At 45.2% G+C, this 27102-nt stretch overlaps 1 protein-coding gene across 3 annotated transcripts; it reads left to right on the forward strand.

The window, feature by feature from the left end:
- The first annotated feature begins 398 nt into the window (after positions 1-398).
- On the forward strand, positions 399-26888 carry LOC112227630 (U2 snRNP-associated SURP motif-containing protein-like). Of its 3 annotated transcripts, XM_042308423.1 has the most exons (25): positions 399-493; positions 1224-1322; positions 1652-1763; positions 4831-4976; positions 5082-5152; positions 7154-7245; positions 11329-11364; positions 11463-11545; positions 11733-11898; positions 14455-14666; positions 15163-15206; positions 17906-18010; positions 18122-18188; positions 19411-19577; positions 20542-20704; positions 21058-21137; positions 21294-21381; positions 21563-21703; positions 21893-22139; positions 22295-22381; positions 22723-22925; positions 23253-23363; positions 25143-25279; positions 25748-25975; positions 26180-26888. In XM_042308423.1, the coding sequence occupies exons 1-25, from the start codon at positions 449-451 to the stop codon at positions 26316-26318; spliced, it is 3069 nt and encodes a 1022-aa protein (XP_042164357.1). In that variant the 5' UTR covers positions 399-448; the 3' UTR covers positions 26319-26888. The 3 variants fall into 3 exon arrangements, with proteins under 3 accessions (XP_042164357.1, XP_042164358.1, XP_042164359.1); XM_042308424.1 differs by lacking the exon at positions 11329-11364; XM_042308425.1 differs by lacking the exons at positions 399-493; positions 1224-1322; positions 1652-1763; ... (5 more) ...; positions 11733-11898; positions 15163-15206 and having other exon boundaries at positions 14533-14666.
- The last annotated feature ends 214 nt before the right edge of the window (positions 26889-27102 follow it).

Consider the following 27102-nt stretch of genomic DNA (forward strand, 5'->3'; position numbering starts at 1 on the left):
TAAAGATACCTTAATAGAAAATTACTAAAGTAAAGGTGAAGGTCACCCAGTAAAATACTACTTGAGTAAAAGTCTAAAAGTATTGGGTTTTAATTATACGTAAGTATCAAAAGTAATTGTAATTGCTAAAATATACTTAAGTACTTTACACCACTGCATTTAAATATGGAGTAGGCACCAACCCTACAAAAAAGAAATAACGACTGTGATTTACAGTTGGATGATTAATTAACAGTTCTAGTTGTTGTTGTAGTTTTTTTTTTAAATCCAGAAGCGTATTATTGCAAGGCCACCATTTAGGTAGTAGGCCATTCAAACCACAACAAAGCCATGCAAACAGTCATCGATATTTCTTTATTCGACTATTTTGGACTAGGTTTAAAAAAAAAAAAAAAAAAAAAAAAACGTATCCCAAAATCGGTAATTGATTAACGTTAGCACAACCAAGATGGCGGACCGAACGCCAGGTGGTTCGCAGAAATCTAGCGCAAAGGTGAATTTATTAATCGACATTTACTTGATACATTGGCAATTCAACTCTATACGAACGGTCTATTGTAGTTTGTGTGGTTATAAACGTTGTGCAGTTATTGCCAGACGTGTTCCTAATTATAAGGGGCGTTTGTGTACGAAACGACCACTTAGCTAATTAACGCTAGCTAGCTAGCTACTGTAAGGGCCTGATACACCGGTATTTTTCCTGTTTTCAAACATTGGACTGATTTCGCCATGTGTTTACCGAGTTAGCTGATTACTATTATAGCATTTGGCTCCATTTAGCTAGTTGCTGTGAGTTGGTGCTTGTTTTTGGTTGTTGCACCAGCGTGGTGAATAAATAAATACTGGCTAGCTAACAATAGCCTCCACTAGTCCTTTGCCGTTTTGAGGCTGTAGCAAAAATCATTGGACCCGCCGTAGGCCTCCTGACAGGCTGTGATAACTACCTTAGTTAGCTAAGCTACTGACAAACTCAACATTTCGATCATTCCAATTCAACAACACATCAATACTATCCACAGTATTAGTTAATAGCCAGTTGGCAACAACCTGTCATTTCACCAGTAATACTGTAAGCTGTCTGTTTCACAACTGTGTCTGTCAGGTCAGCGTGCAACCTCAAGGAAAATGCACAAATTAGTAATCTCTTAACTGTTGTTGTAATGAGACATGTGAGTTCATTCAATTCTTTAGCTATCGAAGTTGTCTTTTATTTACATTTGTAGGCGCTACTAGAGAGCAAGTTGAAGTCCTTCAGCATTGGCAAAACGGTCGTGCCCAAGAGGACCCTAAGCAAGAAGGAACAAGAGGAAATAAAAAAAAAGGTAAATATGAGTGTCAAAAATGTATTTCATGTTACAAGTTACAAGTTGTGGCCCAAACAAGGGATCAAATTGAAATCTCGTGTTTGTTTTGGGCAACATCCTAATGCACCTTGCATTTTCGATAAACTTGATCATTCCAAAGTGGATTCCTGTAGCCTTAACTGTTTGTGTTTAAATTAGATTGTTGAATCAGTGTCGTGTATATTAGAGAAAATGGTAGCAAACGTTTTTGCAGCAGAAAGTACAATAAGTATTTATTATTGGACAAGTGCTCTGGTATTGTGAGATGGTATTGTTGTGAGAGATGTTGATGGTCTGGTCCTTGACAGGAGGATGAGCGGGCAGCTGCAGAGATCTATGAAGAGTTCCTGGCTGCGTTCGAGGGAGGAGAGGGCAAGGTCAAGGCCTTTGTCCGGGGAGGCATTGCTAATGCAACTAAAGGTAAGTAGAACCAACTCAAACTGCACAAAACTATAAGGGATATTTTTTAGCTAAATATTACATGTATAGATACAGTTGATGTCAGAAGTTTACATACACCTCAGCCAAATACATTTAAACTCAGTTTTTCACAATTCCTGACATTTAATCCCAGTAAAAATTCACTGTTTTAAGTCAGTTAGAATCACCACTTTATTTTAAGAATGTGAAATGTCAGAATAATAGTAGAGAGAATGATTTATTTCAGCTTTTCATTAATCACATTCCCAGTGGGTCAGAAGTATACATACCCTCAATTAGTATTTGGTAGCATTGCCTTTAAATTGTTTAACTACGGTCAAACGTTTTGGGTAGCCTTCCACAAGCTTCCCACAATAAGTTTGGTGATTTTTTTCCTTGCTCACACGCTTTTTCAGTTCTACCCACATTTTCTGTACGATTGAGGTCAGGGCTTTGTGATGGCCACTCAAATACCTTGACTTTGTTGTCCTTAAGCCAGTTTGCCACAACTTTGGAAGTATTCTTGGGGTCATTGTCCATTTGGAAGACCCATTTGCGAGCAAGCTTTAACTTCCTTACTGATGTCTTGAAATGTTGATTCAATATATCCACATAATTTTCCTTCCTCGTGATGCCATTTCATTTGTGAAGTTCACCAGTCCCTCCTGCAGCAAAGCACCCCCACAACATGATGCTGCCACCCCTGTGCTTCACGGTTGGGATGGTGTTCTTCAGCTTGCAAGCATCCCCCTTTTTCCTCCAAACATAACAATGGTCATTATGGCCAAACAGTTGTATTTTTGTTTCATCAGACCAGAGGACATTTCTCCAAAAAATACGATCTTTGTCCCCATGTGCAGTTGCAAACCGTAGTCTGGCTTTTTTATGGCGCTTTTGGAGCCGTGACTTCTTCCTTGCTGAGCGGCCTTTCAGGTTATGTTGATATGACTTGTTTTACTGTGGATATAGATACGTTTGTACCTGTTTCCTCCAGCATCTTCACAAGGACCTTTGCTGTTCTGGGATTGATTTGCACTTTTCGCATCCAAAGTACGTTCATCTCTAGGAGACAGAACGCATCTCCTTCCTGAGTGGTATAACGGCTGCGTGATCCCATGGTGTTTATACTTGCGTGCTCTTGTTTGTACAGATGAACGTGGTACCTTCAGGTGTTTGGAAATTGCTCCCAAGGATGAACCAGACTTGTGGAGGTCTACATTTTTTTTCTGAGGTCTTGGCTGATTTCTTTTGATTTTCCCATGATGTCAAGCAAAGAGGCACTGAGTTTGAAGGTAGGCCTTGAAATACATCCACAAGTACAACTCCAATTGACTCAAATTATGTCAATTAACCAATTTGAAACTTCTCAAGCCATGACATAATTTTCTGGAATTTTCCAAGCTGTTTAAAGGCACAGTCAACTTAGTATATGTAAACTTCTGATCCACTGGAATTGTGATACAGTGAATTTTAAGTGAAATAACTTCTCTAGGGTAGTGGACAGCATAGGGAATTTTGGATGAATAGCGTGCCCAAATTAAACTGCCTGCTACTCAGCCATAAAAGCTAGAATATGCATATATTTAGTAGATTTGGATAGAAAATACTCTGAAGTTTCTAAAGCTGTTTGAATTATGTCTGTGAGTATAACAGAACTCATATGGCAGGCAAAAACCTGAGAAAAATCCAACCAAGAAGTGGGAAATCTGAGGTTTGTAGTTTTTCAACTCTTGGCCTATCAAATGCACCGTGTCTATGGGGTCATATTGCACTTCCTAAGGCCACTAGATGGCAACAGTCTTTAGAACCTTGTTTGAGGCTTCGACTCTGAAGTGGGGGCGAATGAGAGGGGAATGAGTCAGAGGTCTGCCAGAGAGGAACGAGCTGGCCAGGCTCGTTCACGTGAGAGTTAGTTTGCGTTCCATTGCAATTCTACAGACAAATGAATTCTCCGGTTGGAACATTATAGAAGATTTATGTTAAAAAACATCCTAAAGATGGATTCTATACATCGTTTGACATGTTTCTACGGACTGTAACGGAACTTTCTGCTTCTAGTGATCACGTGTCATGAATTTGGATTACTGGGCTAAACGCGCGAACAAAAAGGAGGTATTTGGACATAAATGATGGACATTATCAAACAAAACAAATATTTATTGTGCAACTGGGATTCCTGGGAGTGCATTCCGATGAAGATCATCAAAGGTAAGTGAATATTTCTAATGCTATTTTTGACTTCTGTTGACTCCAACATAGCGGATATCTGTTTGGCTTGATTTGTTGTCTGAGCGCTGTACTCAGATTATTGCATGGTTTGCTTTTTCCGTAAAGCTTTTTTGAAGTCTGACACAGCGGTTGCATTAAGGAGAAGTGGACCTAAAATTCCATACAAAACAGTTGTATCTTTTATCAATGTTTATTATGAGTATTTCTGTAAATTGATGTGGCTCTGCAAAATCACCGGATGTTTTGGAACTACTGCGCCAATGTAAACTGAGATTTTTGGATATAAATATGAACTTTACCAAACAAAACATACATGTATTGTGTAACATGAAGTCTTATGAGTGTCATCTGATGAAGATCATCAAAGGTTAGTGACTTGGCTCTGACCCAACATAATCGTTTGGTTTGCTTTCGTCGTAAAGCCTTTTTGAATTCGGACACTGTGGCTGGATTTACAACAAGTGTATCTTTAAAATGGTGTAAAATAGTTGTATGTTTGAGGACTTTTAATTATGGGATTTCTGTTTTGAATTTGGCGCCCTGCAGTTTCACTGGCTGTTGACGAGGTGGGACGCTAACGACCCACATAACCTAGTGAAGACAGATGGTTACGTGTTTGTTAACAAGAAATGTGTGTAGTGGTTGAAAAACAAGTTATAATGACTCACACCTGTATGTATGTAAACTTCCGACTTCAACTGTACGTTGGGGAGTCAAATTACCATTTTCCATTGTCTCTGTGTATTGGATAAATACAGTTGTGAGGTATTGTACACTCTAGTAAAAAAATAAAAACTAGACTATCTCGTGTTGACATACTGTATGCTTTTTCCTACAGAGGAGGCTGCTTCCGATGACAAGAAGGGCAAGCTGTATAAACCCAAGTCTCGCTTCGAAACAACAACAGCAGCAGCAGCACCAGCGAAAAGCAGCTTCCTGCCTTTGGATATCCCTCCACAGTTTTTAACATTAGATAAAAAACATGTATGTATTATTGCAACAAGCATGTATTAACCAAAATTAGGTAGTCCTTTTACTGGCTTCTTCAAAAATGAAGAAAAATAAACTTAAAAAAAAAATACTTTTCAGACACTGAAGAAAACAACTGAAAAGGGAAAGAAGAAAAGCAACCTAGAGCTCTTTAAAGAAGAACTGAAACAGTAAGCAATTTCACATCACGAAAAGGGAGACAACGTGGAGATAAGGAATAACAAAATAATTATTAACTAAAGTAAACTAAATACAATTAACAATGGTGTCAGTAATCAGTGGTGCAAGTGAGTGTTTGTGTGTATAAATGTGATAATGAGGGGTGTTAAAAAGGTGCCAATGCAAACAAACAAAACAGCCACAACCAAAATCTATCAGTGTGTCTGCATGGAGAGAGTCTCCTCAGTGAATGGGGACGAGGTGTATTTATTCTGGGAAACACCCAAGCCCAGGTGTGTCCCATGTCGCTGACGACCCTCCCGGCTCCGGCTCACCGACATCCTATGAGCAAAGAGAGAGAATTTGGCAGACATAGTGGAAGGGTCATCACAATGTACAGTCGTGGCCAAAAGTTTTGAGAATGACACAAATATTAATTTTCACAGTCTGCTGCCTCAGTTTGTATGACGGCAATGTGCATATACTCAAGAATGTTATGAAGAGTGATCAGATGAATTGCAATTAATTGCAAAGTCCCCCTTTGCCATGCAAATGAACTGAATTCTCAAAAAACATCTCCACTGCATTTCAGCCCTGCCACAAAAGGACCAGCTGACGACATGTCAGTGATTCTCTTGTTAAAACAGGTGTGAGTGTTGACGAGGACAAGGCTGGAGATCACTCTCTCATGCTGATTGAGTTCGAATAACAGACTGGAAGCTTCAAAAGGACGGTGGTGCTTGGAATCATTGTTCTTCCTCTGTTAAACATGGTTACGTGCAAGGAAACACGTGCCGTCATCATTGCTTTGCACAAAAAGGGCTTCACAGGCAAGGATATTCCTGACAGTAAGATTGCACCTAAATCAACCATTTATCGGATCATCAAGGACTTCTAAGAGAGTAATTCAATTGTGAGGAAGGCTTCACGGCGCCCAAGAAAGTCCAGCAAGCGCCAGGACCGTCTCCTAAAGTTGATTCAGCTGCGGGATCGGGGCACCACCAGTACAGAGCTTGCTCAGGAATGGCAGCAGGCAGGTGTGAGTGCATCTGCACGCACAGGGAGGCGAAGACTTTTGGAGGATGGCCTGGTGTCAAGAAGGGCAGCAAAGAAGCCACTTCTCTCCAGGAAAAACATCAGGGGACAGACTGATATTCTGCAAAAGGTACAGGGATTGGACTGCTGAGGACTGGGGTAAAGTCATTTTCTCTGAGGAATCACCTTTCCGATTGTTTGGGGCATCCGGAAAAAAACTTGTCCGGAGAAGAAAAGTTGATCACTACCATCAGTCCTGTGTCATGCCAACAGTAAAGCATCCTGAGACCATTCATGTGTGGGGTTGCTTCTCAGCCAAGGGATTGGGCTCACTCACAATTTTGCCTAAGAACACAGCCATGAATAAAGAATGGTACCAACACATCCTCCGAGAGCAACTTCTCCCAACCATCCAGGAACCGTTTGGTGATGAACAATGCCTTTTCCAGCGTGATGGAGCACCTTGCCATAAGGCAAAAGTGATAACTAAGTGGCTCTGGGAACAAAACATTGATATTTTGGGTCCATAGCCAGGAAAGTCCCCAGACCTTAATCCCATTGAGAACTTGTGGTCAATCCTCAAGAGGCGGGTGGACAAACAAAACCCCACAAATTTAGGCACTCCAAGCAATGATTATGTAAGAATGGGCTGCCATCAGTCAGGATGTGTCCCAGAAGTTAATTGACAGCATGCCAGGGTGGATTGCAGAGGTCTCGAAAAAGAAGGGTCAACACTGCAAATATTGACTCTTTGCATCAACCTCATGTAATTGTCAATAAAAGCCTTTGACACTTATGAAATGCTTGTAATTATACTTCAGTATTCCATAGTAACATCTGACAAAAATATCTAAAGACACTGAAGAAGCAAACTTTGTGGAAATTAATATTTGTGTCATTCTCAACTTTTGGCCACGACTGTACTTGTTTATTGCATTAGATTGCATAACATCATATTCTTTGTCTGTATCTCTCAGAATACAGGAGGAGAGAGATGAAAGACACAAGATAAAAGGCAGAGTCAGTCGATTCGAACCTCTCTCTGGGATGGAGGGAAAACGCTCCTCAAGTAAGTGTCTGCTGTATGACTACTGACAGGGTAAGGTTAGGCTGGAGTCCAAACTCATTTGCTCTGTTTCAATGGTCAAACAGAGCATGTCAGTTAAGATTTCAGGCTAGGAAACCGCTAGACTATATAAAATACATATAGACCCTTTGGCTGACTGGCCCCCGCCTCTCAGCCCCTTTGGCTGACTGGCCCCTGCCTCTCAGCCCCTTTGGCTGACTGGCCCCCGCCTCTCAGCCCCTTTGGCTGACTGGCCCCCGCCTCTCAGACCCTTTGGCTGACTGGCCCCCGCCTCTCAGACCCTTTGGCTGACTGGCCCCCGCCTCTCAGACCCTTTTGCTGACTACCTAGAACCCCCCTCACTGACTGCCTAGAAACCCCCCTCACTGACTGCCTAGAAACCCCCCCCTCACTGACTGCCTAGAAACCCCCCTCACTGACTGCCTAGAAACCCCCCTCACTGACTGCCTAGAACCCCCACCCTCACTGACTGCCTAGAACCCCCCTCACTGACTGCCTAGAACCCCCCACACACACACACTGTCTCAACCCCCCATACTAACTCTCGTCCCCCTACTCCTCCTCATACTGACTCTCGTCCCCCTACTCCTCATACTGACTCTCGTCCCCCTCATACTGACTCTCGTCCCCCTACTCCTCCTCATACTGACTCTCGTCCCCGCTCCTCCTCCTCATACTGACTCTCCTCCCCCCTCCTCATACTGACTCTCGTCCCCCTCCTCCTCATACTGACTCTCGTCCCCCTCCTCCTCATACTGACTCTCATCCCCCTACTCCTCATACTGACTCTCGTCCCCCTACTCCTCATACTGACTGTCCTCCTCCTCATACTGACTCTCGTCCCCCTACTCCTCCTCATACTGACTCTCGTCCCCCTCCTCATACTAACTCTCGTCCCCCTACTCCTCCTCATACTAACTCTCGTCCCCCTACTCCTCCTCATACTGACTCTCGTCCCCCTACTCCTCATACTGACTCTCGTCCCCCTCATACTGACTCTCGTCCCCCTACTCCTCCTCATACTGACTCTCGTCCCCGCTACTCCTCCTCATACTGACTCTCCTCCCCCTCCTCATACTGACTCTCGTCCCCCTCCTCCTCATACTGACTCTCGTCCCCCTACTCCTCATACTGACTCTCGTCCCCCTACTCCTCATACTGACTGTCCTCCTCATACTGACTCTCGTCTCCCCTACTCCTCATACTGACTGTCCTCCTCCTCATACTGACTCTCGTCCCCCTACTCCTCCTCATACTGACTCTCGTCCCCCTCCTCATACTAACTCTCGTCCCCCTACTCCTCCTCATACTAACTCTCGTCCCCCTACTCCTCCTCATACTGACTCTCGTCCCCCTACTCCTCCTCATACTGACTCTCGTCCCCCTACTCCTCCTCATACTGACTCTCCTCCCCCTCCTCCTCCTCATACTGACTCTCCTCCCCCCTCCTCCTCCTCATACTGACTCTCCTCCCCCTCCTCCTCCTCATACTGACTCTCCTCCCCCCCTCCTCCTTCTCATACTGACTCTCCTCCCCCTCCTCCTCCTCATACTGACTCTCCTCCCCCCCCTCCTCCTCCTCATACTGACTCTCCTCCCCCTCCTCCTCCTCATACTGACTCTCGTCCCCCTCCTCCTCCTCCTCATACTGACTCTCGTCCCCCTCCTCCTCCTCATACTGACTCTCGTCCCCCTCCTCCTCCTCATACTGACTCTCCTCCCCCTCCTCCTCCTCATACTGACTCTCGTCCCCCTCCTCCTCCTCATACTGACTCTCGTCCCCCCCCTCCTCCTCATACTGACTCTCGTCCCCCCTCCTCATACTGACTCTCGTCCCCCCTCCTCCTCATACTGACTCTCGTCCCCCTCCTCCTCCTCATACTGACTCTCGTCCCCCTCCTCCTCCTCATACTGACTCTCCTCCCCCCCTCCTCCTCCTCATACTGACTCTCGTCCCCCCTCCTCCTCCTCCTCATACTGACTCTCGTCCCCCTCCTCCTCCTCATACTGACTCTCGTCCCTCCTCCTCATACTGACTCTCGTCCCTCCCTCCTCCTCATACTGACTCTCGTCCCTCCTCCTCATACTGACTCTCGTCCCCCTACTCCTCATACTGACTCTCGTCCCCCTACTCCTCATACTGACTGTCCTTCATCCTCATACTGACTCTCGTCCCCCTCCTCCTCCTCATACTGACTCTCGTCCCCCTACTCCTCATACTGACTCTCGTCCTCCTCATACTGACTCTCGTCCCCCTCCTCCTCCTCATACTGACTCTCGTCCCCCTCCTCCTCCTCCTCATACTGACTCTCGTCCCCCCTCCTCCTCATACTGACTGTCCTTCATCCTCATACTGACTCTCGTCCCCCTCCTCCTCCTCATACTGACTCTCGTCCCCCTACTCCTCATACTGACTCTCGTCCCCCCTCCTCCTCCTCATACTGACTCTCGTCCCCCTCCTCCTCCTCATACTGACTCTCGTCCCCCTCCTCCTCCTCATACTGACTCTCGTCCCCCTCCTCCTCCTCATACTGACTCTCGTCCCCCTCCTCCTCCTCATACTGACTCGTCCCCCTCCTCCTCCTCATACTGACTCTCGTCCCCCCTCCTCCTCATACTGACTCTCGTCCCCCTCCTCCTCCTCATACTGACTCTCGTCCCCCCCCTCCTCCTCATACTGACTCTCGTCCCCCTCCTCCTCCTCATACTGACTCTCGTCCCCCCCTCCTCCTCATACTGACTCTCGTCCCCCTACTCCTCCTCATACTGACTCTCGTCCCCCCCTCCTCCTCATACTGACTCTCGTCCCCCTCCTCCTCCTCATACTGACTCTCCTCCCCCTCCTCCTCCTCATACTGACTCTCGTCCCCCTCCTCATACTGACTCTCGTCCCCCTCATACTGACTCTCGTCCCCCTACTCCTCCTCATACTGACTCTCCTCCCCCTACTCCTCCTCATACTGACTCTCCTCCCCCTACTCCTCCTCATACTGACTCTCCTCCCCCTCCTCATACTGACTCTCCTCCCCCTCATACTGACTCTCCTCCCCCTCCTCATACTGACTCTCCTCCTCCCTCCTCATACTGACTCTCCTCCCCCTCCTCATACTGACTCTCCTCCCCCTCCTCATACTGACTCTCCTCCCCCTCCTCATACTGACTCTCCTCCCCCTCCTCATACTGACTCTCCTCCCCCTACTCCTCCTCATACTGACTGTCGTCCCCCTCCTCCTCCTTATACTGACTCTCGTCCCCCTCCTCCTCCTTATACTGACTGTCGTCCCCCTCATACTGACTGTCGTCCCCCTCCTCATACTGACTGTCCCCCCTCCTCCTGCTGACTGTCCCCTCTCCTCCTCCTGCTGACTATCCCCTCCTCCTCCTGCTGACTGTCCCCTCCTGCTGACTGTCCCCTCCTCCTCCTGCTGACTGTCCCCCCCTCCTCCTCCTCATACTGACTCTCGTCCCTCCTCCTGCTGACTGTCCCCCCCTCCTCCTCCTGCTGACTGTCCCCCCTCCTCCTCCTGCTGACTGTCCCCCCTCCTGCTGACTGTCCCCCCTCCTCCTGCTGACTGCCTCCCCCTCCTCCTCCTCCTGCTGACTGTCCCCTCCTCCTCCTCCTGCTGACTGTCCCCTCCTCCTCCTGCTGACTGTTCCCCTCCTCCTGCTGACTGTTCCCCCTCTTCCTGCTGACTGTTCCCCCTCCTCCTGCTGACTGCCGCCCCTCCTCCTCATACTGACTGTTCCCCCTCCTACTGACTGTCCCCCCCCTCCTCATACTGACTGTCCCCCCTCCTCATACTGACTGTCCCCCCCTCCTCATACTGACTGTCCCCCTCCTCATACTGACTGTCACCCCTCCTCCTCATACTGACTGTCCCCCTCCTCCTCCTCATACTGACTGTCCCCCTCCTCCTCCTCATACTGACTGTCCCCCTCCTCCTCCTCATACTGACTGTCCCCCTCCTCCTCCACGCCCCTGGTGCCAACTGCCTCCGTCCTCCTCCCACCCCATTTCCACTTCGCTGGGAAACAACATTTATCCTGCTTTTCTGCTTTTTTTAGTGGATGGTTCTTCAAGAAGAAACCGTCCATCCAGTGGTAATTTGATAACTTAATACCGTGGGTTGCTTTTAATATCTACGTCTCACTAAGTTTATCTATTATAGAAGGACTTCTCTGCTCTGCTCTCTCTGCAGTTCTGGATGACTCTGCACCTGGTTCCCATGACGTTGGAGACCCCTCTACAACTAACTTATATCTCGGAAACATCAACCCACAGGTAAACCTTTTTTGTGGTTCAGAAATGCCTTCTAAATGTGTTGTATGAATGTATTATATTCCAAATTGAATATTTTAGTAACGGAATTGCTACTAATATATTGTATTACTGAGGATATTCCAATGTAAAATGACACCAATAACAACAAGTCCCTGCCTCCCCCTCTGTTCTTCTTTTTGCTGTATAGATGAACGAGGAGATGCTGTGTCAGGAGTTTGGGCGTTACGGCCCTCTAGCCAGCGTGAAGATCATGTGGCCGCGGACGGACGAGGAGAGGGCCAGGGAGAGGAACTGTGGCTTTGTTGCCTTTATGAATCGCAGGGATGCGGAGAGAGCTCTGAAGAACCTCAACGGTATTCAAGCTTTAGTTATCATCACACCACTGACCCACAATGCAACTTCACTTACATTACATCAATTAACGCTTCTGCTTCCTGGGCTTTGCTTTTGCACTGTGGGACATGGGAGTTGTAGAGGACACCAGCAGGTATCACATGTACTGCCTCCTGGGCTTTCCTTTTGCACTGTGGGACATGGGAGTTGTAGAGGACACCAGCAGGTATCACATGTACTGCCTCCTGGGCTTTCCTTTTGCACTGTGGGACATGGGAGTTGTAGAGGACACCAGCAGGTATCACATGTATTCACCCCCCTTTTGACTTTTTCCATATTTTGTTGTTTTACAGCCTGAATATAAAATGGACTTAAATTAAGGGTTTGTGTCACGACACTGGCCTACACACAATACCCCATAATGTCAATGTGGAATTATGTTTCTATACAGTTTTACAAGTTATTTAAAAAAAATAATAATAGATTAAATATCTTGAGTCAATAAGTAATCAATCCCTTTGTTAAGGCAAACCTAAATACGTTTGGGAGTGAAAATGTACATAACAAATCACGAAGTAAGTTGCATTGACTACCCCATCTCTGTACCCCAAACATACAATTATCTGTAAGGTCCCTGAATTGAGTATTGAATTTCAATCACTCTTCAACCACAAAGACTAGAGACGTTTTCCAATGCCTTGTAAAGAAGGGCACTGATTGGTAGACGTGTAAAAAATTATTTAAATATATATATTAGTAATGACACTGAATATCCCTTTGAGTGAATGGTGAAGTTATTAATTAGGGTTTGGATGGTGTATCAATACACCCAAAAATACAGGTGTCCCTCCCAACTCAGTTGCCGGAGAGGAAGGAAACCGCTCAGGAATTTCACCATGTGGCCAATGGTGACATTTAAAACAGTTAAGAGTTTAATGGTTATGATATGAAAACTGATAATGGATCAAAAACCTTGTCAACAATAACGCTTGTCCTCTTGCCCCGCGGGGGCAAGTAAAAACATTTATTGGACAAGCAGATTCTAGATTTAATTTTGTCCGGTTGGACAAGCAGATTCTAGATTTAATTTTGTCCGGTTGGACAAGTAAAACAAATCACGCAAAAATCACAATATCAAATAATTAGCCTACTCCGATCATAATTGGATCAAAGCGTCCTCTTGATGCAGCGTTTTGCTCACTGTCCTCCCAATCGCTGCAGAGTGCATCACAGTATAACGATTGTAGGCCTTGCATTGACAGGCACGAGCTGTCTTTCAATCATGCAGTCGCAAGATGCGTTTTTGAAATCAAAGTGCATTTGTTGATAATAATTGCTAGCGAGTTATTTGCCCAGTCATAGCACGTTTTTGGTCAGCAATTTGAAAAGTCATGCTGTGTGCATCACCTGCGTGTGTGTCAGTGGGCCTGTAGCTAGAGGAGAGAGAGGCATTGTGCAGCAGATCAATTATTTCTTTAAAATGATGATACACAACAGACTCACTAGACAACCAGCCAAACTACACAATATATTTAGAATTGTCTATCTGGCTAGTTAGCTATTAGCATGCATTAATGTCATGTCCCATGTCCTAAAATAACAGATGGCCAACACGCAGTTGATACGGGTGTGCAGTTGACGAAACCAATGTTGCATACTCCGGTTGTAGAACTGTCTCTCAAGCGATCATAATTGGCTAGGATTCTACTCTATTCAATACTGGCCATGTATTTCTGACAAAGTAAAAAAAAAAAAAACATTCTTAGAATAGCCTAATTGACAATTAACTCCTATGCTGTCATGATCTCCCCTGAACACTGAATATTTTAACCTTACAAATAGATAAACATCTTCGTTATTACACTTCACCCACCTTAGCCTGCTTCATTGAAATATTTTAGAATTATTTTTATAAGGACAATGTATTTGGTGGTAATTGCAATGTTGCAGGGTGGCCAACCCTCCTCCTGGAGAGCTGCTGAGCATGCAGGGTGGCCAACCCTCCTCCTGGAGAGTCCAGGAGAGCTGCTGAGCATGCAGGGTGGCCAACCCTCTTCCTGGAGAGTCCAGGAGAGCTGCTGAGCATGCAGGGTGGCCAACCCTCCTCCTGGAGAGTCCAGGAGAGCTGCTGAGCATGCAGGGTTTTACTCCACCCCTGCTCGAACATACCACATTGTAAAAAAAAATATATATATAAATCAGCTGCTCAACAGGACCTTGATAAGCTGACTCTGTGTTTGAGCAGGGTTTGATCAAAAGCCTGCACCCCCAGTAGCTCTCCAGATGGAGGGTTGACGGATCAGATTTATCAGTGCAGTGTTTTTACTTTGGGGGGGGTTAAGTGTCTTGCTCAAGGCCAGAACGGAAGGACATATGATGCTTGGGATCAGCAGCCTTCCATTGTCAATGCCAGTGATGATAATGGTTATTTTGTGAAGTGGTCCCTTGTATCATACAACATGACCATGACATATTGGAAACAGCAGCTGATTCGGTAGAATTGCTCATAAGATCAGATGTGGTGGAAGGTTACTAGTGTTTTAATTTTTAAGAGAATATTTTTGTGCTGCATCCAGGGAAGATGATGATGAACTTTGAGATGAAGCTGGGCTGGGGTAAAGGTGTACCCATCCCACCTCACCCAATCTACATCCCCCCGTCCATGGTGGAGAACACTCTCCCCCCGCCCCCCTCCGGCCTGCCCTTCAACGCACAGACCCGCGAGAGGCTGAAGAACCCCAACGCCGTCATGCTCCCTCCGCCCAAGAACAAGGAGGAATTCGACAAGGTAATTTGCCGTGTCTGGGATGTTGCTGTATTAGGCCTGTGTGTACCAGTGTTTTAGAAGTGTTTTGGTAGACCTATAGGCCTACTTAGGCCATTGGCCAGCCAGTGACGTTGTTTTGGGGGGCATATCGTCTACTAGTCATAGGTTTGTTCCAATTTTTAAAATGTCTACTTTTATTGAGGTGAGATTTTGAACGTCTGTTTTCCTAGCTGGGCTAGAAGGGAAGGCATTTAAGATGACAGTACAGGAACAATGGCTGTATAGAGAGGTGTGTGTGTGTTTAGTCTAAAAAAAACCGCAGTGGTAAGTTGTGTGGGAATTTTAAGAACTGTATTCAGTTGACCTTTTAGTAAAAAATTGACAGCAGTAAAAAAGGAAAGTTGTTTTTCATATGATGCAGTTTATAATGCATTTTATATTTATATCTTTCACCTGTTGCCTTTTTAATAATACTCACATATTCTATGTTTATTATCTGATGTGACTTCATATACAGACTCTGTCCCAAGCCATAGTCAAAGTGGTTATCCCAACAGAAAGGTACATGTTTTTACTTTTTAAAATTGGTGTAAAAACTTATAAAAACAACCCGTAATGAATAAACCCACATTTTTAAAGTTTGATCAATTACATCTCTGCATGCTACGGGGGTCGTTCAGTATGGGTGAGCAATGGTTGAGGCAAGCACAAGTAGGCTTATGACCCCATGAGGTTTAATGCTAGCAGACGTAGCCAAAGAGCCCCATCAGGTTTAATGCTAGCAGACGTAGCCAAAGAGCCCCATCAGGTTTAATGCTAGCAGACGTAGCCATAGAGCCCCATCGGGTTTAATGCTAGCAGACGTAGCCAAAGAGCCCCATCAGGTTTAATGCTAGCAGACGTAGCCATAGAGCCCCATCAGGTTTAATGCTAGCAGACGTAGCCATAGAGCCCCATCAGGTTTAATGCTAGCAGATGTAGCCAAAGAGCCCCATCAGGTTTAATGCTAGCAGACGTAGCCATAGAGCCCCATCAGGTTTAATGCTAGCAGACGTAGCCAAAGAGCCCCATCAGGTTTAATGCTAGCAGACGTAGCCAAAGAGCCCCATCAGGTTTAATGCTAGCAGGCGTAGCCAAAGAGCCCCATCAGGTTTAATGCTAGCAGACGTAGCCATAGAGCCCCATCAGGTTTAATGCTAGCAGACGTAGCCATAGAGCCCCATCAGGTTTAATGCTAGCAGATGTAGCCAAAGACCCCCATCAGGTTTAATGCTAGCAGACGTAGCCATAGAGCCCCATCAGGTTTAATGCTAGCAGATGTAGCCAAAGAGCCCCATCAGGTTTAATGCTAGCAGACCTAGCCAAAGAGCCCCATCAGGTTTAATGCTAGCAGACGTAGCCAAAGAGCCCCATCAGGTTTAATGCTAGCAGACCTAGCCAAAGAGCCCCATCAGGTTTAATGCTAGCAGACGTAGCCAAAGAGCCCCATCAGGTTTAATGCTAGCAGATGTAGCCAAAGAGCCCCATCAGGTTTAATGCTAGCAGACGTAGCCATAGAGCCCCATCAGGTTTAATGCTAGCCGATGTAGCCAAAGAGCCCCATCAGGTTTAATGCTAGCAGACCTAGCCAAAGAGCCCCATCAGGTTTAATGCTAGCAGACCTAGCCAAAGAGCCCCATCAGGTTTAATGCTAGCAGACCTAGCCATAGAGCCCCATCAGGTTTAATGCTAGCAGACTGCAAGATACTCATTCCTACAACACACCATTGGCTTCCTGCCACCACAGTGTCCATATGCTGTTCTCCTCACACATTTATCCAACTCTCCCTGCAAACATCAATACAGTCCGTGAACCACCATGCCATTACTTGTTTGATGGTATAGAGGACATCAAAAGCATTTTCACTACACTATATCACCACTCGCATGCATAGGCTAATAATATCCATGTTATGACGCTAGCTACATATTACACTCTCACATGACGTACATACCATACCATTCTGGTAGTAGTTGGGTTCTTTAGAGTGACCGGTCCTGCCCTCTGACCATTGCTCACTCCCACCGACACGCCCCCTTGGCCTCTGTCATCCAATCACGGGCTCAGCAACACCTGGCCCCAGCTCAGACATCCAATCCAAACCTCCCTTTAGTCTCAGTGACCTTTGACATTGGCCTTGGTGAGCAGAACAAGTTGAACTGTCTGCGGCAGCGAGGGACCTGAAAGCATCATGGGATGGATTGGGAAAGTATACAGAATTTTACCCACCATGCATTGGTAGGATCAGCTCCAATACTATCTCATCAATGTGATTTGTGTTGTCTACAAATAAATTAAAGACATCCTGTGTTTTTTTGTTGGCCACTAATTTGTCCAACATGCACCAATATTAGATCACTCATTTACACATTGGTATTTATTCATACATCATTAACTAGTGACTCATAATGACCAATAGAGGGTCTTTTTGTTATGTAGCCTATTTAGGCCAACAATCCTGTACTGCTTTGGTTCTTCCAGTCAGCCAGCCAGCCAGTCAGGAGTTCAGGGTGGATTTGACAGGCACTGTATTGGCTGATACGTCACTCAATAAAGAGTCACTCAAACCTCTCTATCACACTTGTATTATTATCCGGCTTCTCTGTCCTCCCTTCCTTTTAGTCTTTACTGTGGGGAGATGGTAGTTAGCATTGCCTGTTATATTGATTCATAAAGGCCCATGCATGCTTATGTAACTAGTAGAAGTAATAACTAGTGTTTTGTTTTTAGACTATTAATGGCTCTTAAAATTGATTTGAAGGTCTTTTTATAATATCAGAAATGCTAAGGTCAAACATTTAGGGAGATGTTTCTTCCACCATTCTTACACATTAGATTAGTTCATGTAGTCAAACAATACAATGTAATAAATAGTTAAAGTTGAATTGTCTAGTACAGCGTTTCCCAAAACTCAGTCCTGGAGACCCCCAAGGTGTGCACGTTTTGGGGGCACTACACAGCTGATTCAGGTAATGACCTCAAAGCTTTGATTATTTGAATCAGCTGGAGCAAAAAAAAAAAAAAAAAAAAAACGTGCACCCCTTAAAGGGGTCTCCAGGACCGAGTTTGGGAAACCCTGGTCTAGTACATCTGGATGTGTTGTGATAGTGTGTAGCCCAGAGGCTGTTTCTAGGGGTCTCACAAGCAGACAGACAGGCCTCAGGAGAAGAAGGGTCGTCTGCTCTGAATCCGTTTTGTTTTAACTGTGTTTTTCTTCTAGGAATTTGCTCTCTCTCATCCACCGAATGATCGAGTTTGTGGTGCGCGAGGGCCCCATGTTCGAAGCCATGATCATGAATCGAGAGCTCAGCAATCCCATGTACCGGTATGTTTGCGTGTCTCCTATGATCACCGGTTTGATTATGTCATGTACCATAGTGTATTTTGTTCGTCAACAAGTTGACTTGTTAGTCATTGTGTTGCCTCTGTTGGGCAGGTTTCTGTTTGAGAACCAGAGCCCAGCACACGTCTACTACCGTTGGAAACTCTATTCCATACTACAGGTCAGTATGGACCAGCCCCCTTCTCCTGCATCACATCCTCCCCTTTTACCTTCTCCTTTATCACTCTGATGTCTGTCCTTTTAAAAAAAAAAAAAACTTTATTTAACTAGACAAGTCAATTAATTAAGAACAAAATCTTATTTACAATGACGGCCTAGGAATAGTGGGTTAATTGCCTTGTTCAGGGGCAGAACGACAGATTTGTACCTTGCTGCCTTCAAATGATTGGTTAGGTCAAACATGTCTGTCCTCATGATTGGTTAGGTCAAACGTGTCTGTCCTCTCATGATTGGTTAGGTCAAACATGTCTGTCCCCTCATGATTGGTTAGGTCAAACATGCCTGTCCTCTCATGATTGGTTAGGTCAAACATGCCTCTCCTCTCATGACTGGTTAGGTCAAACATGCATGTCCTCTCATGATTGGTTAGGTCAAACATGTCTGTCCCCTCATGATTGGTTAGGTCAAACATGCCTCTCCTCTCATGACTGGTTAGGTCAAACATGCATGTCCTCTCATGATTGGTTAGGTCAAACATGCCTGTCCTCTCATGATTGGTTAGGTCAAACATGCCTCTCATGACTGGTTAGGTCAAACATGCCTGTCCTCTCATGATTGGTTAGGTCAAACATGCATGTCCTCTCATGATTGGTTAGGTCAAACATGCATGTCCTCTCATGATTGGTTAGGTCAAACATGCATGTCCTCTCATGATTGGTTAGGTCAAACATGCCTCTCCTCTCATGATTGGTTAGGTCAAACATGCCTCTCCTCTCATGATTGGTTAGGTCAAAAACATGTCTGTCTTCTCATGATTGGTTAGGTCAAACATGTCTGTCCTCTCATGATTGGTTAGGTCAAACATGTCTGTCCTCTCATGATTGGTTAGGTCAAACATGTCTGTCCCCTCATGATTGGTTAGGTCAAACATGCCTGTCCTCTCATGATTGGTTAGGTCAAACATGCCTCTCATGATTGGTTAGGTCAAAAACATGTCTGTCTTCTCATGATTGGTTAGGTCAAACATGTCTGTCCCCTCATGATTGGTTAGGTCAAACATGCCTCTCCTCTCATGATTGGTTAGGTCAAACATGTCTGTCCTCTTAATATTGTCGCATTGAAAAGGAGGAAGAGAAGGCATTGTTCAACTTGGTACTGTTTGATACCCTGAACAATGTCCTTGTTGTCTAATCTAATGTGAATGATGTCCTAACCCCCCACAGGGAGAAGCGCCAACAAAATGGCGGACGGACGAATTCCGCATGTTCAAGAACGGCTCGTTGTGGCGCCCTCCTCCCCTCAACCCCTACCTACACGGCAACTTTGAAGAGGGGGAGGAGCCAGAGGAGGAAGAGGAGGAACCTGGGAAGAAAGGATGCTTAAAAGAGGAGTATGTTCCATGTTTGTAATGTCATTAACATATTGGTATTCTCTAATGAACAAATGCACAAAGAATCTGGTGAAGCAACGAGTCAACCTTCGTTAGTCCACACAGAAAGACCTGGAGAAACTCCCGACACATAGGCATTGGCTTAATCAGCTTATTCTACCAACCAATTATCTCCCACAACACCCTCCCCGTACGTAAGCACACCACAAGCATAGAGCCATGCCTTGCAGTCATGTTATTCGCAAAAATGTTATTATGACAAATTATTTACTCAGTAGGTCAGTCCCATATAATTCAATGTTCACTAAGGCTAACTTTCAATTTCTTGATGTACCAGGCTTAAATGTGCTGTGCACAATAGCATCTGGACGAAGTTACTCGCACCTTGACACTAAAGACACTGAGATAGACTAGTGTCCTGTCCAGGGGATGTACTGGTACATCACGCCGCCTCACACTGCAGAAACAGGAGATAGACTAGTGTCCTGTCCAGGGGATGTACTGGTACATCAAGCTGCCTCACACTACAGAAACAGGAGACAGACTAGTGTCCTGTCCAGGGGATGTACTGGTACATCACGCCGCCTCACACTGCAGAAACAGGAGATAGACTAGTGTCCTGTCCAGGGGATGTACTGGTACATCACGCCGCCTCACACTGAGGAAACAGGAGATAGACTAGTGTCCTGTCCAGGGGATGTACTGGTACATCACGCTGCCTCACGCTACAGAAACAGGAGATAGACTAGTGTCCTGTCCAGGGGATGTACTGGTACATCACGCCGCCTCACACTACAGAAACAGGAGATAGACTAGTGTCCTGTCCAGGGGATGTACTGGTACATCACGCCGCCTCACACTGCAGAAACAGGAGATAGACTCCTCTGTGCGTCATTCGGGGTCGGACAAGGCTACTAACCTATAAACATAAAAAATGATGTTGAACTACTTACCCCCCCTCCAGAGAGCGTGATCAGCTAGAAGAGCTGTTGAGAGGTCTGACTCCTAGGAAGGGTGACATAGCAGAGGCCATGTTGTTCTGTCTGAGTCATGCCGAGGCTGCAGAGGAGATCGTAGAGTGTGTCACAGAGTCTCTCTCCATCCTCAAGACACCACTCCCCAAGAAGGTAAACGGGATGAAATTCTGGCGTCTGTTAGGTAGACATCTTCCTTTTTTTTTTTTTAGATTGTTTTGTATGTTTACCTCACCAAAATGAATTTCCATGTAAATGGGTATATACAGATGCTTGATCGTGTCGTAGGCACAACTTTGTTTTTTTTTGCGTTCGCCCATGTTTGTTTCTTTGTAACTCCCTTTCTTGCCTCGTGGTGTTTGGTTTTCTGAAAGAGCCTCGAGTGGCTTGTGTAAAACGTGCCGTAAAATGAGTCCTATTTATCGTAGTTATTTCATTTCAATCAGGGAGGACTGGCCAGTTTGTCTGAAATGTTGTTTTTGTTTTATTATTCCTTGTTTTTTCAGATTGCACGTTTATATCTTGTGTCTGATGTGCTGTACAACTCTTCTGCTAAAGTAGCCAATGCGTCGTACTACAGAAAATAGTAAGTAGTTGAGTTTGGGTTCAGTGGTTGTGATGTTTGGTTGTGGATGTCAAGGACCTTTGCTTGCTTTTGGTTTGCATAACTTTGCAGTGTATATATTGGCATTGAAGATGTTTTCCAACACAAGTTAATATGTTGAACGTGTCCCTCACACAGCTTTGAGGCCAAGCTCTGCCAGGTCTTCTCAGACCTCAATGCAACATACAAGTCGACACAGGGTCACCTCCAATCAGAGAACTTCAAGGTATATTCAATTGTATTCATTTTCCTCTCAGTTTTAATCATGTTACCTACACCTATCTTTCAGAACTACACAGGGCCTAGGCTAGGGTGTAGGACCTGGGTTTTAGGGGCTATAGGGTTTGCTTCTGGACAGGGTTTTACCGTTTCAAATTTCTAAAGTGGTATTTTCTCTTGGCCCATAGCAACGAGTGATGTCGTGTTTCCGTGCGTGGGAGGACTGGGCCGTGTACCCAGATCCCTTCCTCATCAAGCTACAGAACGTCTTCCTGGGTCTAGTCAACTTGTCAGCTGAGGAGGCGGCTTCCACTCCCATCACAGTAGAGGTCAGCTAGCCCACCTTCCCCGTCTTGTCCTCTTTCTCATGGTTCTGCTAACGAATGCTTGCTAATCTTATTATTAGCTACGATTTGATAATGTTGGTGATGTGTAATGTCATCCACTCAGCACTAATAACTTCTGGAAGCTTCTTTTTTGTTTTAATCCCTAAACCGCTCCACTTCTCCTCACTACAGAAACTGCCGTTTGAACATCTGGCCCCTAGTCTGTTGGCCCAGAATGAGCCAGTGGAGGACATCGACGGGGCCCCCATTGGGGAGGACATGGATGGGGCCCCACTGGAGGACGTAGATGGGGTTCCTATAGGACTGGACGGGGCTGCCGTGGTGCCCGGCGCCCCTCTAGACGGAGCTTCCCTGGGGCTGGATGATCTGGATGGAGTGCCCATCAAAGCCCCGGAGGAGGACATAGACGGACTGCCCTGTGGGTGACCATTTAACCTTTACACATCCACACACAGACACGTTGATTATTGAAGGGAGACTTCATATTTGTTTCCTTACCTTGGAAGAGGTCTATGGACTTATCCCGAACGTCAACAGGACAGTTTTCTAATCAACCTCCTCCTTGTCTTTCAGTGGATCGTGCTGCGGCCAAAGCTGCATCCTTTAAAGTAGCCCCTTCAAAATGGGAAGCAGTGGACGAGTCTGAGCTGGAGGCACAGGGTGAGACCACGACTGCAGGCTACTGTCTACCAAGCTAGGATTCCACTTGAATAGGCTACTGTCTACCAAGCTAGGATTCCACTGTCTACCAAGCTAGGATTCCACTTGAATAGGCTACTTTCTACCAAGCTAGGATTCCACTTGAATAGGCTACTGTCTACCAAGCTAGGATTCCACTTGAATAGGCTACTTTCTACCAAGCTAGGATTCCACTTTCTACCAAGCTAGGATTCCACTTTCTACCAAGCTAGGATTCCTCTTGAAAGAATCCTGAACCTGTTTTTTTGTGGCGATTTCTATCAAGCTATGATTTTGTCTTAATTGTGTATTTGTTTCCTCAGCTGTGACCACCTCAAAGTGGGAGATCTTTGAGCAGCCAGAGGAGGAGAATAAGGACGAGGACGACAGTGATGATGAGGACACCAAGAGTTCTCGTTCAGAGGAGCCTCCCAGTTACTCTAACCCCATCAGAGACGACTTGGACTCCAAAACCAAGCACTCTGAGATGAATGAGGACAGACGCACCAAGCTACGGGAGATAGAGGTAATAGAGGCAGCATTTTACTGGAGCTCAGTTGGTGGAGCACACGGATAGTGGGTTCGATTCCTGGGACCACCCATATGTAAAAAATAAATATATAATAATACATTTGCGCTTGACTGTGTCTGCTAAATGGCATATAATATTATTATTATCAGATAAACAGAAATATACAGACAAACAAGTACAACTCACATGAGGCTCGGAGTTGTTCATTTTAATAGTATAGTAAGGAAACCAAGACATTTGGTTTCCTCCACATGTTCAATGGCCACACCATGTAAGTTGACCTTTATTTTCTACATGTAAAAAATAATCTGTTTTCTTCAGGTCAAAGTGATGAAGTTCCAGGACGAGCTGGAGTCTGGGAAAAGGCCCAAGAAGTCTGGCCAGAGTCTCCAAGAACAGGTGGAACACTACAGAGACAAACTGTTACACAAGGTATTACGTATGAACCAAATCCTCTTGGTTCCTGACGGAACATACTGTACATTCTGAAAGTATTCAGACCCCCTTGACTTTTTCCACAATTTGTTACGGTACAGCTTTATTCTAAAATTGATGACATAGCTTTTTTCCTCCATAAATCTACACACAATACCCCATAACAACTAAGCAAAAACAGGTCTATTTTTTTTCTACAGTTATATTTTGAAAAAATGAAATCACATTTACATAAGTATTCAGACCCTTTACTCAGTACTTTGTTGAAACACCTTTGGCAGCGATTACAGCCTGGAGTCTTCTTGGGTATGATGCTACAAGCTTGTCACACCTGTATCTGGGGAGTTTCTTTCATTCTTCTCTGCAGATCCTCTCAAACTCTGTCAGGTTGGATGGGGAGTGTCGTTGCACAGCTATTTTCAGGTCCACTCAAGGACATTCAGAGACTTGTCCCGAAGCCACTCCTGCGTTGTCTTCCCTGTGTGCTTAGAGTCGTTTCCTGTTGGAAGGTGAACCTTCGCCCCAGTCTTAGGTCCTGAGCACTCTGGAGCAGGTTTTCATCAAGGATCTCTCTGTGCTCGGTTCATCTTTCCCTCGATCCTGACTAGAGTCTCCTAGTCCCTGCCGCTGAAAAACATCCCAACTGCATGATGCTGCTACCATACTTCACCATAGGGATGGTGCCAGGTTTCTTTCAGACGTGATGCTTGGCATTCAGGCCAAGAGTTCAATCTTGGTTTCACCAGACCAGAGAAACTTGTTTCTCATGGTCTGATAGTCTAAAGGTGCCTTTTGGCAAACTCCAAGCAGGCTGTCATGTGCCTTTTACTGAGGAGTGCCTTCCGTCTGACCACTCTACCATAAAGGCCTGATTGGTGGAGTGCTGCAGAGATGGTTGTCCTTCTGGTAGGTTCTCTCATCTCCACACAGGAACTCTGGAGCTCTGTCAGATTGACCATCGGGTTCTTGGTCACCTCCCTGACCAAGGCCCTTCTCCCCTGATTGCTCAGTTTGGCCGGGTGGCCAGCTCTAGGAAGAGCCTTGGTGGTTCCAAACTTCTTCAATTTAAGAATGATAGAGGCCCTGTTATCTCCGTGACCTTCAATGCTGCAGAAATGTTTTGGTACCCTTCCCCAGATCTGTGTCTCGACACAATCCTGTCACGCAGCTCTACGGACAATTCCTTCCACCTGGTCTGCGCCTTTCCAAATCCCAACCAATCAATTGAATTTATCCCAGGTGGACTCCAATCAAGTTATAGAAACATCTCAAGGATGATTAATGGAAACAGGATGCACCTGAGCCTCATGCAAAGGGTCTGAATCCATATGTGTGAATATGTCTGTTTTTTTTTTACATTTGCACAAATTTCTAAAAACCTGTTTGCACTTTGTCATTATGGGATATTGTGTGTAGATTGATGAGAATTTTCTATTTATTTAATCAATTTTAGACTAAGACTGTAACGTAACAAAAGGGGGAAGGGGTCTGAATACTTTACGAATGCAATGTCGGAACTGTACTATAGTTTGCCAATGTAATTTATTACATGAATTACGGTCATTGTTATTTACCTCAAATGATCTGAAGTTTACATCTGAAGGACATATCCTAGAGGATACCTCAGATATGGACATATTTAATAGCCCAGTACTCCCTGGAGAACAATTCCAATTGTTACTGGGTGTACTATCAGCTGCTGAATAAAGGAAAATCTGGATCATGTCGCTTTCCATTCAGTAATATAACTTAAAGCCTTTTTTTTTTTTTTTTCAGGAAAAAGAAAAGGAGAAACTGGAACGAGAGAAAGAGCGGGAGAAAGAGAGGGAGAAAAAGGATAAGGAGAAAAGCGAAGCTCGTTTAAAAGACGCCAAGAAGGAGAAGGAGGAGTCTACTCCGACCAGGAAAGACAGGTTAGTCCCTCGTAGTTTTCATGATGCATTCATTAGACTTAATGACATTAGTGGCTCTATTAATCAATCAAGCTTTTATTTATAGACCACATTTCTTCCAACAAATGCCTTTCAAAGTGCTTAAGAAATAAAAATAAAACGAGGTGAGAAAGATGAAACAAAACATTTCTATACAAATCTAAAATGAAGATCGACATAAATAATGGTTGGATAGCAAGAGCAAACTTAGTGATAGAGCTATGCGATAGCTTTCCTAGGATCTGATAGGAACCCATTAGCTTTAGGATTAGGATTAATCCCTATTGGGATTAAATACCATTCATATGTGCCCTTGAAAAGACTGGCAGTCCAGGGCTTCCTTGACAAAGATTCATATCTCACTGGGATTCAAATTAAAAACCGATAGCCAGTCGTTTTATGACAACAACAAAAAAAAAACGATTATTCTGTCAATTTCATCTCTGCCAGGCGCGGTGTGTCTCCTGTGGTTGCTAAGAAACGGCGTCACAGCGGCTCGCCCGGCAGCCCCCCGAGGAGCAGCAGCAGACGGGCTCGCTCCCCGTCCCCCCGCTCGGAGAGGTCAGGACGTTCCGAACGCTCGGACCGCTCCTACTCCAAGGACGTAGCGTCGTCACGATCCCGCTCCTCCCACAAAGACTCCCCTCGCGTCACCAGCAGCAAGAAGTTGTCCAAAAGGTCAGGAAGCATTTAGACGTCTTCAAAACATTCCTCTAGAAGTTGTTCTGTTTTTCCTTTTACCTTTTGAGAGGAAGAACAACTGGCAATCAAATATCTGATCCTTCTATCTTTGTGGATAACTTTCAGAAACGTCCTTAAAGGCCGTTACAGCTTGGTTCTCCAGTTCTCCTTAACTCTCCTGTGTGTGTCCTTTCTCCCCAGGTCTCCCTCTTTACCCCGCACGCCCAAACGTTCCAGGAGATCGCGCTCCAGAACACCCAAGAAATCCGCTAAGAAGTCACGGTCAAAATCACGGTCTCCGCATCGGTCCCACAAGAAATCAAAGAAGAGCAAACACTGACAAATCACATCCCTGTTCACTCTCCCCTATACACCCTCCCCTCAACCTCCACTATACACCCTCCCCCCAACCTCCCCTATACACCCTCCCCTCAACCTCCACTATACACACCCTCTCCCGTGATGGATAAATAAAAGAATGAACTGGAGTGGCAGCTCCGTTCCCTGCCTGAATGTTCCTGTGAAGAAGAGGATGAGGAAGAGGAGTAATGGGTATTCCATGTTGGGTCTCGATGGATCCAGCCTGGTTGCCAGGTGATGTGTGTCTGGGATCTAGCCGTGTTGCCATGTTGGTACTCAATGGATCCAGCAGGTTTTCCATGTTGGGACTAAATGGATCCAGCAGGGTTGCCATGTTGGGACTAAATACATTTTGCCAGAATGGATCTAACCTGAATAATAAGAAAATATGAGCTGGATATGTGTCCTGCCCACTCTTCCACCGCCCAATGGGGTTAATCCTTGTAGTAGACCACACTCCCAGTGTGATGATGTAGTCTTTTTTTCCCCTCATGATATCCTTTTCTTTTTTTTCACAAATTAAAATAAAAAGGATTCATAATAAAAAATATAATTTGTCCTTTAACTTCTTGCAACGCAAATCGTTTCAGACAAGTCGTAGAAGTCGTCCCCCCCCCCTCCCCCGTTGGTTCAGTCCATTAACTCTATTTTGACACAAACCAAATATGCATTATTTGTCTACAGACAACGCCAGAATGAATTTGAGGTCAGTTAGAAGTTATAACTATTAGAAGTTCAACAGATTATAGATTATACAGTCTTTT

Source organism: Oncorhynchus tshawytscha, linkage group LG29 (genome assembly GCF_018296145.1).
Source record: "Oncorhynchus tshawytscha isolate Ot180627B linkage group LG29, Otsh_v2.0, whole genome shotgun sequence".
In the NCBI taxonomy this organism is placed as follows: Eukaryota; Metazoa; Chordata; class Actinopteri; order Salmoniformes; family Salmonidae; genus Oncorhynchus; species Oncorhynchus tshawytscha.

Bases quoted from the DNA above. Each gene is read 5' to 3' on its own strand.
- LOC112227630 (XM_042308423.1), top strand. From the start codon at position 449: ATGGCGGACCGAACGCCAGGTGGTTCGCAGAAATCTAGCGCAAAG. The intron at 11,899-14,454 runs GTATTCAAGCTT...TGCTGCATCCAG, and splicing joins AGCTCTGAAGAACCTCAACG to GGAAGATGATGATGAACTTT. The intron at 19,578-20,541 runs GTATGTTCCATG...CCCCCCCTCCAG, and splicing joins AAAGGATGCTTAAAAGAGGA to AGAGCGTGATCAGCTAGAAG.